Genomic DNA, 14,270 nt, shown 5'->3' on the forward strand with positions numbered 1-14,270 from the left:
TTGTCGATTTGTCGTGTCCAGATAGGCCATTAGCATAGAATGATAGTCATGTCACTGTCAGTCAATCTGTTTCTGTGTAAACTCTGCACACCTGACTGGGCGACAGGTGCGTCAGAGAAGAAGCACTTAATCTGAAAGGTTAAGAAAACTCACGAACACTGTCTCACTCTTGATTCACGTTTATTCACCAACGTTTCGTCCCTCTGACCTTCCTCACGTATGTCAGTCAACCCCAAATGTGTGTATTATGCCGGGTGCAATGCAAGTTGGGTGCAAGAATTCCATCTATCCATTTTCTTCCATTTATCCGCGGCCAGGTCACGGGGTCAACAGACTAAGCAGGAACTCCCAGACTTCCCTCACCCCAAACACAACAATCATGTGTGCTGTTACAATAACCTTGAAGCACTGGGGTTAGGTATGGGTCTGTGTGAAGAATTTGCAAGGAGCTTTACTTTTACTGTATGTTTTTCATTGTACTTTTTGAGTATGCCACGCTTAGCAATAACATATCCATGGAGACACATCTTTAACACATTTTCCAGGATCACTAACAAGAATCTTTCAAACCGCCATGTTAGTCCAGTTTTTCCATAGTGCTGTCTATCTTTGTCTTCTGAGTTTTCTCTCAAATCCGTCACACACGTTTTGCAGTGTAGCGGTCTATTACCTTCCTTCGGGCAGTGTGAGTAATGCTGATAGAAGGCGATGTCAGTCTCTTGGACACAACAAACTGTTTGCTCCGAACAGATAGTCGGCCATGTTCTGTTGTAACACCTGTGGTTAAATGAAAGCAGATCAGTTGTGTTGTCGACTTTTAGCGGAGGAAACGTGTCTTTATACCTCCAACAGGCTCTGAGTACTGTTAACCTAGCATCAGTCACCTCTCACTGCTAAATCATGCCACCCACCTATGCTAATTGTGATCGGCCTCTATCACTGTGTACAAGGAGTGACCTTTTTCCTACGGTCATTGGCCTTTTAAATAAATTATAATATAAATACCATTGCCTAGAGGTCAAAGCTGCAATATAAGCGGCAGTAGCTCGGAATGTTCATCCTCCTTGGCGGTTCGAATCCTGCTCCCGACGTGAATACTACCTTTGTATCCTCAGGCACGACAGTTAACCTGCTAGAGTATGAATGGGTGAGTGGTAAGTGATGATAATTTATTATACTGTTGTATTGTATTTAATTTATTTAACTTAACTGGTCTTTTTCCCTCGTTGTTTTTATCATCCTCTTGCTCATCGCTTGTTGGCCGTTTGTGAGATTATACATAATTGCCCCTCTGGGATCTAAGTGTTGAAGTTGAAGTAATAAAAGCTGTGATCTGTTCGCACTGGTTGCTCATTTAGAGTTTTAATGCTAACACACAGCCTATTTTTCCCCACTCATTTTTCCTATTAGTCAACAGGATGCTCTTTGTGATTGACACGTAGCCTTCGATGCTCCCAGTGAAGTGAGAACTGATTTTGTTACTTGATGGTGACTCTGGTGACAGACATTGATATGGGCTAGTTTTATTGACTGACCGGATGAGTGATTGTTATACCTGTACTCTATATACAATGTATTTTATTTGCATGTTCGCAGTTTATGACACTAACTTGTCCAGGGACTGCAGGAAACCAGCAATTTTGCTATAACCTGGTGCAAACATGTGACCTCTTTTGTGTAGGTCAATGTTTTTTTGTGAATTGTCCCGGATAAATAAACAAATCAGCTAAACTAAACTAAAGTAGACTTCTAGGTGTGCCAGAATGGTGATTAAATTGAAACTGACTTGGGCTCTGTCTATTTTAAAGCCATTTTAGCTTGAAGTAAATTGAAATAACTTTTTTCCGCTTGGAATTATATTGTGATCTATCATGTACTAACAATTTGTAACTGTAACAATTTTCATAATAGTCATTCATTCAGTAAATGCTTCCCTTTTACAAACACGGCTCAACTAATTTTGATCTGTGTTTCCTCATCAAAAACATACCTGGGGATGGGTTTTGTTTCATTCACACATGTTTAACACACAAAAACTGCAAATTTAGGCTGGACAAAAAAGAAAAAAGTTGGTGGCAAAATGTAACTTTATGCTAAATATGCATGTTTTTTCTTCCCATGAAACATCATATTTACTCTCCTTATCTCCACAGGACAGCAGTGCAAACCTGGCACTGGTCACCTCCTGCAACACTATAGCCTCCCACCTACAGACTGTGAAGAGCCCTTGTGCGCAAACAACACCTCTCACTGCTCCCGAGTGAAAATAACCACACAAAAAAAAAAGAAAGAGAAAAAAAAAAACTTGTGTCCCATCTTTCCCACCTTCAAACAGGAGTCCTTTTGCACATCCACTGGGAGATTTGTCAAGAAGAGCAGAGAGAGACAGAGAGCTCTGTTGCCATGGAGACACTCTGACATCGCACTGACATCTCTTTAATCTACTGCACTTGGGGATAGAAGTGTTATGTCAAAGAAGAAGGTGCTTCAAATGGCACCTTTTGATGTGAGTAACTATCTGGCTTTATTTTGCCAGGTTCAGATTTAGTCATTTAAATACGAAATATAAATGTGGGTTTTGAGCCTTAATATACTTACAGTTGAAATCAGAAGTTTACATACACTATATCAAAAGACACGCAGACTTTTTTTCTGTCTAACATGAAATCAGAATAAACGTCAATTAGTATTACCAAAATTACTTCTTTTTACTAAATGCCAGAATAATGAAAGAAGAATTTTTGTAGACAATGTTTCATTACTTTCTTCAAAGTCAAAAGTTTACATACATTTCATTAGTATTTCGTACCATTACCTTTAAACTGTATGACTTGGGTCAAATGTTTTGGATATTCTTCCACAAATTTCTCGCAATAGTTGGCAGGAATTATGGCTCATTCCTCCTGACAGAACTGGTGTAACTGAGCCAAGTTTGTAGGCCATCTTGCTCACACATGCCTTTTCAGGTCTGCACATACATTTTCAATAGGATTGAACTCAGGAATTTATCTTTAAGCCACCCATTTGTGCCCATGCTTTAACTTCCTGGCTGATGTCTTGAGATGTCGCTTCAGTATTTCCACATTATGTTCTTTTCTCATGATGCCATCTATTTTGTGAAGTGCACCAGTCCCTCCTGCAGCAGAACAACCCCACAACATGATGCTGCCACCCCTGTATTTACCTTTTTCCTCCAAAAGTAAAGATGCTGATTATGGCGAAACAGTTCAATTTTAGATTCGTCCAACCACAGGACATGTCTCCATAAATTAAGGTCTTTGTCCCTGTGTGCATTTACAAACTTTGATCTAGCTTTTTTAATGTATTTTTTGGAGTAAAGGCTTCTTCCTGGCAGAGTGGCATTTCAGCCCATGTCAGTACAGTACTTGTTTCACTGTGGATAATGACACGCTCTTACCATCTTCAGCAGCATCTTCACAAGGTCTTTTGCTTTTGTTCTTAGGTTTATATGCACATTTGGGACCAAAGCATGTTCATCTCTGGGACACAGAGCCCATCTCCTTTCTGAGCGGTATGACGCTGGACATTCCCATGGTGTTTATACTTGTGTAGAATTGTTTGAACAGATAAACATGGCACCTTCAGGCATCTGGAAATTGCACCCAAGGTGAATCAGACTTTTGCAAGTCCACAATTCTCTTCCTGATGTCTTGGCTGATTTCTTTTGACTTTCCCATGATGTTACAGAAAGAAACAATGTGTTTCAGTTGTGCCTTGAAATACATCCACAGGTCTGTCTCTAATTAACTCAAATGTTTTTAATAAACCTATCAGAAGCTTCCAACGACACATCATCATCATCTGGGTTTTCTCTAATTGTTTGTTGTTGTTTACATGCACAGTAATCTTACTGTATGTGAACTTCTGACTTTGAATAAAGTAATGAAAAATGTTATATAAGAAAAGTCCTCTCATTATTCTGGCATTTAGTGAATAGACATACTTTTGGTAATCCTAACTGACCTAAAACAGGAAAAGTTTAGTCTGATTTCAGACAGTTGTCACTTGTCTCCATAGAGTTAAATGCCATACTGTGGAACATTATAAGTATAACGACAACATCTCCATGGAGACAAGCACAAAGCAAACCCACCACTGTTTACCATGTATTAGTCTTGTTTATGCTTCAACTCGCTGCAGTTTTCAAATTATTCATGTTTTGAAAGGAATGCTTGTTCTGGTAATTATTCTGCTCATAATTCATTTGCAAATGCCTCTTCATAGTGGCATTTCACCGTAGCAACCAGATGATTTATAACATGGTCAAAAGCTCTTAAAAGTTTTACTTATCACGCCTTCTTTGAGGAGAGGGTATTATACAAAATCAAAAAACGTGCATGAAGATGTTTTCGATATCATCGATGCTTGTTTGAGTAATCTTGTGATCTTTCCCAGGGTCTATTCAAACCCTTCTTATGATTAGCAGTACAATCCTATCCAAAGCTCAGCCCACAAGCCTACATCACCCAGTACTCCCACATGGCAATTTTGCATAAATATACAAAAGCATGATACAAAACAATACACTACAACTTCACAAAGCTGGAGCAATGTGCAGTAGTTTCATTAGCGGAACGCACGCCAATTGCAACATGATAGTGCTCTGAAGGGTGAGTGCAAAGGGATAAGAGCCTCAGAGCATCAAAAACTAAACTGAAACTTGTTAAACATGTTGATGTAAATATGTAATGTGTCAGCAGTTAATACCCCAGAGAAGTGTAATACTCCCTCTTTAAGTAAATATGAAACACCAAAGCTAAAATGTTAGTTACCACGAATCTTATAATTTATAATATGGGACTTTAAAATGGTCCTGAGTGTTTTGCATTGAGTGACAGGAGCTAACTTGAGCTTTGTGCGCGCTGCCGCTCCATGTGTGGTTCTGGCACAAACTTGAAAGACAGTGGTGGGCTGAGGACGTGGTAAGCCCCTATACTACACATAGGGATTTGTGCGGCACTGTCTAATCATTACACAATTCTCTAACAATCTCTCTAAAACATGCTCGCAAATGTCAGCCACAGATTAACCACTGTTCAAGACTAAATATTCAAAATGTAAAGTGTTTTATTTATGAAAAAAATGCAATATCGTACAAAAATTGGCTTGCATAGCTACTGGTAATTTGCAGGTAAAGCATTAATGTCTTGAAAAAAGAAGCAAAACATTAAGCGAAGAACGTTCCTAGTACAAAAAAACTAAAGCATTACTGAGTGAAAAAATACACCATAGGTAAAATCCTCCATCTAAGGTAATCCTGACCATGACTATCTTAAGGATGAGTCAAATACAAAGAATTAAAGCCCCTTACGAGGGATTAATGAAGTATAACTTAGCATAATGGGGAGTGAAGGTTTGCATGAGGCTTAAAACAATGCTGCTAGCACTAAAGTCGGTAAGCAGTAAAGTGATGGTAAATTGAGCAATAAAAGTTATGAGGAGAAGTCTGGTGAAAGTGCATGGTCTTCAAAACAACATGAAGGAACACTTTATGGATTATCTAATGACATCATGTTATGGTGGCGGTGTTAGGATTGGATTGAGTAGAAAACAAACATAAAACACAACTGCGGGTATCTTATTAGTGATGGAACAACATTGTAACGTGACTAAAAGTTGAAAAAAGTATCTTTAGTATTAAATATAGGATTTTTAAAGGGGTATTTTCAGTAATTCTACGGGGTATTAACAGCTAACACATAACATATTTAGATCACCATGTTACCTTTTATTGTTTTGAAAATGCTACATCTGCCAAAAACAACACGTTAACATGTTTTATAAGTTTCCCTTTTGAGGCTCTGAGTCTCCCCTCCCTTTGCTCCCTATGTTAAGTTACTCCCCCTTTAGAGCGCTATCGCAACACAATCACTGTCCATCCCACTAATGAAACTACAGCGCATCACGTCAGGTTTGTCAAGTTGCTATGTAGAGTTTTGTATATTTGTGAAGAACTGGACAGCAGCTAACCATAAGGAGGGTTTGAATAGGGCCCGGGAGCGATTGCTAAAATATTCAAACATGCATGGATGACATATTAATCCTGTCACAAACCTGTTCTCTTATCCCCAGCTCGATCTCCACAGGCTGATCATCGTCTGCTTCTCTTTTGGGCCTCACAAACGCCGGCGGTGTTAGCTGATGGCTCTTGTCCAAATCCTCCGGCTCCACCCCCTTGCCGTCCCGTAGCCTTGACCACGCCTCCTGGTTGACTTTGCACTCCTCCCGACCAGGAAGTGAGCACTGCTGCGACGTGGAGGGTGCGGCGCTCTGGTCCACTTCCGACTGCTCCGTCTGCTCCTCCGTCTTCTTCTCCTCCCCCGGGTTGCTAGCTTGAGTTTGTTGGGATTTGTCACCCTCTTCTGGTACCTCCACTGGTTTGGCGGCGGGTGGGCGGTCTTTGATGCCGGCTTGGAAAGCAGAGACGACGGCGTTGCATTTCTGTACCTTCTCCACCTGCTGCTTCTTGGACATAAGCACTCCCATGGCTGCAGAGAGAAACAAAGTGTAACTGTAAATGCTTGGAATAATTACGGTTAATAATATCTAAAATAACCAAAATCACCATGTGCTCATTGGTTGGTAGCACATGACTAACACTAGAGTGACAGCCCATTTGGCAATCAACCCAAAATGACCCTCGCTAACAACATCCAAGGATGTGCTGCCAATATTTTTTTATTCTTTCTCACGGTCCCGAAATAATTCTGCAACATTTCATCTCCATTTGATCAACATAAAAGGCATAAAGCTGTATTACCCAATTTTCAAACCATGAAAGGACGATGAAGGTATGTAAATCTATCAAACTTATTCCTAGCTCTCACAAACCTTTTACACATCACTGGTATTCACATGCATGCATTTGTGGGTATGTTCATAGCTTTAAAAAAGATTTTTTCATAGAACAAAGTGAAACAGGAGCAGAATGTCAAATCAACCAGCGATTGATAAAATTCATATTCAGACAGTGAACAGCAGTCTGATTTTGTCACAAAGTACTGCTTTACAAATGTATTTATTTGTGGGGGAAAAACACATTTAACTAATTTGCTCAGAATAAATGGATACTCCAGCTTTTATTACCTTTTTTTTTTTTCGGACTCGGACAGTTTCTTTTTTTTACCTGTATGAACTGCTTTGGTGCTTTTGGAGAAAACAAACAAAACACAAAATAATATAATAATAATAATTACTATATGATGCATTAACCAACCACACACACAGCCACCTATCAACATGCAGTAATACTCAGTGTATATTGTTCAAATTCAAAATATTTTTTTCAATGACAAGCACACATTTTGTTTAAATTTGTAACTGACTAAAGAAATTTCTGGTCGACTAAAGACGTATCTCTATGTATCTGACCCAAACTGCAATCACAAGACTACAGCTGCACAGGATTATTATTTATGCAGAAAAAAAATACTGAGAAACAATGTATCTATATAAAGACAGATTCAATTTGTGAATCATTACATATAAATACCAAAGAAAAAAAGTAATATGCATCATAATATCACAATATAAATTCTGAATTCAAATAAAATAAGCCAACTAATGCAAATGTCAGTCAACTCAAGACTCCATCGACCGATAAATCGATTACACGACTAAAGCCCTACAACTAGGCCTGTCTAGATAAGTACTTATCGTTCAATACCTCACAGATGACAATCAATTTGGGGGTCAATATTTATTGTGGGTACTTTGTCTTTGCACTAATGGGGAAAAGTGTGGTTATGTTTCTGTCTGGATCGTCCCTTCTGTGTTCTCTGTCTCTCCTCCCATGTGGTTGTCGGCTTACCTTACCCCATATCCCTCAGTACCTGCAGCATAAGAAACCTGTTTTTCATCCACTCCTCTCCAGTTCATTATTGATACTACTCCAGTGCATATGTCATTATTTTTAGAAGCTGCCTGCCTGCTAGCTAGCCAGCCCAATACTTACCTGCGCACTAGCCTAAGCAATAAACAGTTGAACTACCAACTACCAGTTGTGTGCTGCTTTTGGGTCCTAAGTAAAACTGTGACATTTTCAGCACTATGATGAGATTTGAGCTGTAGGAGGCTGAATTATGAACTCCTATGACTCATTATAGATACAAACTAACTATTTACATGTTGCTTTCTGTCATTTATTCTGTTATATCATACACTTATAATATTTTTTGGGGGGATAATTCTGCTTTATAGTTTGGTTTCAAGATTATCGTTTATGGTCAACTTTTAACACGCACTTCAGAATTTGTTATTGCGACACTCCTACCTACAGCCCTATTCAAATCCCTAGAACAGAAGAAACAGATATTTCACTTAATTTTTTATATGTGGCACATTTTCTGACGTTAATCCACTCTAGCCACCACTTAACCAACTCCACTGTTGTTTGAAATCACGGCTGAGGTAACATGACAGAAAACTAACCAACAAACACGGCACAACTTGCACAATTTTCCGACGCAATCACAGAGAAGGAGGAGGCCCATTTGACACGCCTGATCCGCACAGAGGAGGAGAGTCGTTCACGCTACACCCACTGAACTCTGAAAATCTCCTTCTGCACGGCAACCCCCATCTCTCCTCACTGACATGTGTGCTTCTCTCAAACCAGCGCCGTTTCAGAAGGGAGATCTTTTAAGTAGTAAGTAGTTTAAGTGTGTCAATGTTTATGCCAGAAGATGCTGATGGCCACTAGACAAATTAAAATGCAAATGTATTATGAAGGCTAATAGGCTAAAGCGTGAACTGCTTTTCTCTATAGAGATGTTCTTGCTTTGCGTTGAATGTTCCACTGTACAGCTTTAAACTTATCCATGGAGACAAGCAAAAAAACAAACTGGCCATCACTGTCTATTAGAAGAGAACAGCACTGTATGAAATTTATCTATAAGGGATTGCTTCAAAAACTGCCAGAATACTTCATCTGCTTGTTAATCATTGATACTGGAACACTTAATACCAGATTACATGACTGCATAAGGCTAAGGACTAACTGAGAGCACAAAGAGGGCTTCTAGCTGTTTTGCTTCACAAAAATGGCATACACTCCAAGGAAAAGCAAAACTGGATACTTTGGTGACACAATAGCAATTTAATAATCTGGTAATAAACTTTTATACACACACCTGCACCTGTTTTAAATGTTTTATATGAACTTGTACACTTGTTTGTTCTGTTTCTCTGTATTTTAAACACGCCACCCATGAAAAAGAGAGCCCAAGTGCTGTCATTGGGTTCCCCTGTATAAATAAAGATAAAGAAAAGAAAGAAAGCAGATGGTACGTCCAGGTTGGGTTACAGGTCCCATCTGTGAAGAGCTGACCCCGCTAAATGAAATGCCATACTACGGAACATTCCAGCAAAAGCACAAAGACGAGCATGTGGCAAATCCTCCACCAAAAATGTTACATAATGCATCTTTTAAGAACACTAAAAGATGATAATTGCATATGCAATGGTGTGATGAATGCATTTGTATTTTGCTATAAAATCACTATTGCGCTCTTGAAGTGATTGATTTCAATGGACAATTCACCTGATCACTCTGCCATGTCATACCAATGTGCAAAACCGAGGTGAGACTGGAAGCATGAAGTGCCAGTAGTGACAATAGTAGTCAAATCAAACCCAAAAGTTGGTGGTTCTACCTCAGTTCGGACCAGTGCATAGACACTTGTGTGAGTGATTAGTGGTGGTCATCACGGAGCGCAGAATGGCATGCATGCTTCTACCCCAGGGCAGTTGTGGCTACTATCTTACCAGTGGTGAGGAGTGAATGAATAATGCACAAAATTGTTTACATTTATATTGTTTTTCAACATTAACTTTAACTTTTAATTAAATTGAATACAAACATCCATTCAGTAACAGTCAATATTCCAAATGTATATGCATATTGGACGACCTCACGATGCTCAGTGCTTTAGATAACAGAAAAAATATCTCCAGATATACAAAAACTCTCTTAAGCCCAGTTAATGGACAAGTTCAAATTAAACAGCCTGTGTAACTAAACACCCAAATCAATTATATCGATCTGAGAAAAGAAAATTGCATTCCAAACTTGAGCCAAGTTTCAGAGTCCCTTGAATATAATAACAGCCGTATTGGATGATGAATTATTACTAGCTCTTCAAACTCAAGATGGGGAATTTATTTTAAACTAGTGGGCATAATGCACTATTGAAAAAGCAGATGAGGAGAAAAAAGCCAGAAAAAAGTATAAAAACAGTTATAAATATTACATAATAATATTTATTATAATAATAAATAATAATAATTTAGCTGTAACAGTGGCTATCTCACAGAGTAAAAATAAAATACTATAGCTTACAGAGTGTGGTCGTTCCAAAGAATAGATCATAACATAAGCCTATATATCGGAATATAAGGTAGAAAACAATACAAAGACTTTTACTTATTTCTATATAAATGTTGTCTACATAAAAGCTTTTGTAATTTAGACCATGGATTTTCTCCAAAACTTTCACTCCAGCAAGAAGCAGTTATTTCAATATAATAAGTCGATGTGAAACCACTACTCTCAGAAGTACAATTTCTCCCCAAAATGAGAAAATTAACGGACGTGTACCTGATTTGAAAATGTGAAAAACAGAACTAGTTCATTTTAACTTGTTTGTAGCAGTCCAAAGTTATTTTTCCTCACATAAGATCCTATTATTTCAAAACTTTCAGAGAATACATCACATCACTGCTAATAACAACTAGCATGCTAACACTGCTCCAGCTTTACTTCCTGGTTTTCATCTGCATAGCACACAGCGGTTTCATTTTAACCTAAAGAGCTGCTTTTATAATATATCTGTAATGGAATAAAGCTAATTGTCCTTTATTACATGGGAAAATATCTAGTCCTTTAATTTCACTGAACAAATTTAACAGCAACCCACTTCTACTACTTGCTATGAAATGGGTCATGCGTCTTTACTCTCTGATGAAACCCTATCCATGCTTCAGAAGTGCCTGTGAAACCCAATTGCATTTATCTGGACTAAAACGGAGTCATTGCCTTTCACTTCCTGTAGGCCTGAACCCTTAGAACCCAGCCGTCATTACGTTCTTGTCGACCAGCCCGCTTTATAGGGTTATGCAGGACCCAGAGACCCAAAACAAACCAACTTCTCCCTCTTGAATTTCATAGAGTTAAATGGCCCTAAAATACAGAGCGTTGCTGTAGAGATGCCAGCAGATAAAAAACAAATGAGACTTAAAATCACTGGCTGGTGTCTCGGGCCGTGGAGTGTGATGATAAATAAATGCTCCATTAAGTCTTCAATAACTGTATTACGCATTCAAATAGGAGTTAAAGCTTTGGGGAAAAATGTCTAAATGTGATTTTTTTTGACAAGCATTACTAAAGAACTGACAAAAAGACTGAATATGAACTGACAAGCTAATACAAGAAGCGCAGTTGCACAGATTTAACTACAGCGTTTCTATGCAGAGTAAGACAGGATATGTTATTTGTGGAAAATTATGATACTTAAAGAATTGCAGCCTTTGCCATTTGCTAATTGTGTCCATTAACAATTTGATTTAATGGCAAGCAATCCTGCAGCTCTAATAGGCGTGGCAATGATCCGTGCATATCATTGCATACTGGTGTTGTGTCTCGGAGCAAGGCACTTCACTCAAGATGTATATACAAGTGTGAGTATACAGTAGTTGCTATGGTTGGAGGTGCAGTGGTAGCTATGTCATCAGTCTGTCCCAGGGCAACTGAGGCTACAAGAGTGTAAGGCACCATATTATTTAGTGTAATAGTATCATAAATAGTAGTAACAATATTTATTTGTTGTACTCTCACAATGGAAATTCAGTAAAACAAACCAACTAAACAAGGGACTAATTAGCGATAGCAATTAGCTCAAGCAACACTTTTTTATATTGCATAAACATGTATTCTATTTCAGTAATGTAGCTAATGCTACTAAGCAGGCAAGTCTGACATTTCAACTGTGCTCCGAGTGGTCAAGAAAAATAGGCTACAGGCCAATATTCTCTGCATGGATGACTCCCAACATCCCAAACAGCAATTTGTTTGCCTTTCTGCAAAAACTGGAAGTGACCACAGCGGAGAGGAGCCCAGACCTGGAGGCAACTGGTCATTGAGGAGTTCAGACATAATACTGTGCCATTCTAAACTAGGACAACAAACTGGAGTGCTCTACTGAGAGTGCCTCAAGGTGCTGTGAGAATGGACAGACTATAAAGGGTCTGTGCCTGATTTCTTTCCATGTATTGCAGCGAAATGTGTCTTGCCCAAGTACGGATATATCGTATAAGCAGCTAGTAACGTCAAAAGAAGTATTCTGTGTCCTGTCTGCATCTAATTATGAAGGATTTAATCAGGAAGTGTGTGTTATAGCTTGATAGTAGTTGTTAGCTGTACCGTCACAGCAAAACTGCACTCTGGTGTCTGAAAGTTGTGAAAAGCCCTTATAAAATCATCATGGTGAAAAATTAAGATGCTTGGAATGCACAAGATAAGTAAGGAATAACTATGGAGCACTGCAAATAATTTTAAATGCTCTTTTTTTATTACGTTTAAGGTGATTTCACGCTTTCACGCATTCCTTAGTGAGAGGGGCTGCAGATAAGATGTGGCTTTAATCAAAAAGACCAGAACATAGGTATTATCTTCTTGTCCACACTTCCTTGTAAGCCCCGACGCTGCTCTGCATTTGATGTAGTGCTGCATTACTAGAAAATACCTTACATATCCATATCAATTAGTGAAGAATGCAACTCCGAATAATGCGTAAGTTCAATGGTATGTTCAACTAAATTTACTCCTAACTTTTTCCTCACTTTTCTAATCATCCTAGTGTCGTAATTACTCAGCACAATAAGCGTGTTTCATGATTTTCAGAGGCCAGAGAGGAGTTTTTAAGATGATCAACCAGACACAATATTTAGGAGGCAATTAAATATTCCATTGCTACTGCACATCAGGTACCCAGAGATGTACCTCGGGAGACTGTATAGTTCCACTCCGGAAAAGTGCCTTCAGCCAGAGTGCATTTTCTGTCAGAGCATCCCAGGAGTGGAAACATCAGGGAGCTTGTGTTAACCTTCACTTTACTGTTACGCTGTCTGTGTCTTGTCATTATCTGCATGTTTTAATATAGTTCTTTTGGCCTTTTTGTAATTGTGTTGCACTGCTACTGTACGCTACGTTATGTAAATATAGACTTTAATGTATTGTCCTGCTCTCACTGTACTGTTATGTTGACCAAACATATGTAGCTCAACAGTGACAGTCCAGACGCTATTCATTTTAAATTATATTAAAACTTTGAACCACAAGAGCTATCATTTTATTATAAATCTGTTATTAAAGCATTTCACAGAATCTTACATTATAAACGGCCTTTTACGCTTACAGCAACAGCATTATGGATATTAGTTAGCATGTAGCTGCTTAGCCTCCGCGATGCTCTCGACTCTTAATATTTGAATTTTGCGAAAAGTCTACGGGAAAAATTAATGGAAAATTTACTTTTGGAACGTGAGCAGGTCGTCACTGTTGAGCTCTATTGTTTTTAGGGAGACAATTTTAACACCTGTCCAGGAACAATGGATGAAAAATTGCCTGTTGGCTAATTTTGGTACATTAACGGTAATGTTGATTAATGTGCACTGTCCCTCTAAAAATAAATAAATAAAAATAAGTCTCACAAGATATCCACAATGAATGCACAGAGTCACAGAAGATATACAATGTTACACTCACATATTGATACTTTGCAACATTCTCTAGGGGTGTGATGCTAACTGTAGGCTCTTCTCTGTCTGAGGCTTTATTATTAGACTTAAATCTGTGCTTTATTTTGACACAATCTGGCAATAAAGAACTGACTTAGCAGGACCTACAACTGGCGAATTCATTTGTGCTGTTTGCTGTTTGTGCAAGTCTCTCGCACATATAATTACTGTCACAAGCTAGCTAGCATTAGCCAACTGTTTGTCAGTCACTCTCACCTTTTTATTGAAACTCAAACTCCTAACCAGGACCGTGAATGTCTCGTATTCATCACAGGCTCCTGAAAATGTGTTGTTTCGATTCATTTCAGACCATCTTAAAACTTTTTGACAGTGTTTTCTGATGTAAGCATTGTGTTACCATGGTAACTCCTGAACATTCCACCATTAGAGGTACATGTAGAACACCCCCAGCATGATGTCACTGCAAAGTATCAATAACATGCATAAATCTATTG

The 14,270-nt window shown here is 38.6% G+C and overlaps 1 protein-coding gene across 2 annotated transcripts in view; it reads right to left on the minus strand.

The window, feature by feature from the left end:
- phf24 (PHD finger protein 24) overlaps positions 1-14,270 on the minus strand; it is a 72,469-nt gene that overhangs the window by 37,247 nt on the left and 20,952 nt on the right. For both annotated transcript variants that reach the window (XM_033976250.2, XM_055225677.1), the window contains exon 2: positions 6,076-6,509. In XM_033976250.2, the coding sequence (XP_033832141.1) occupies positions 6,076-6,507 (432 nt within the window). In that variant the 5' untranslated portion in view covers positions 6,508-6,509. The remainder of the gene's footprint in view (positions 1-6,075; positions 6,510-14,270) is intronic.

This window comes from Periophthalmus magnuspinnatus, chromosome 12 (genome assembly GCF_009829125.3).
Source record: "Periophthalmus magnuspinnatus isolate fPerMag1 chromosome 12, fPerMag1.2.pri, whole genome shotgun sequence".
NCBI classification, from domain to species: domain Eukaryota; kingdom Metazoa; phylum Chordata; class Actinopteri; order Gobiiformes; family Gobiidae; genus Periophthalmus; species Periophthalmus magnuspinnatus.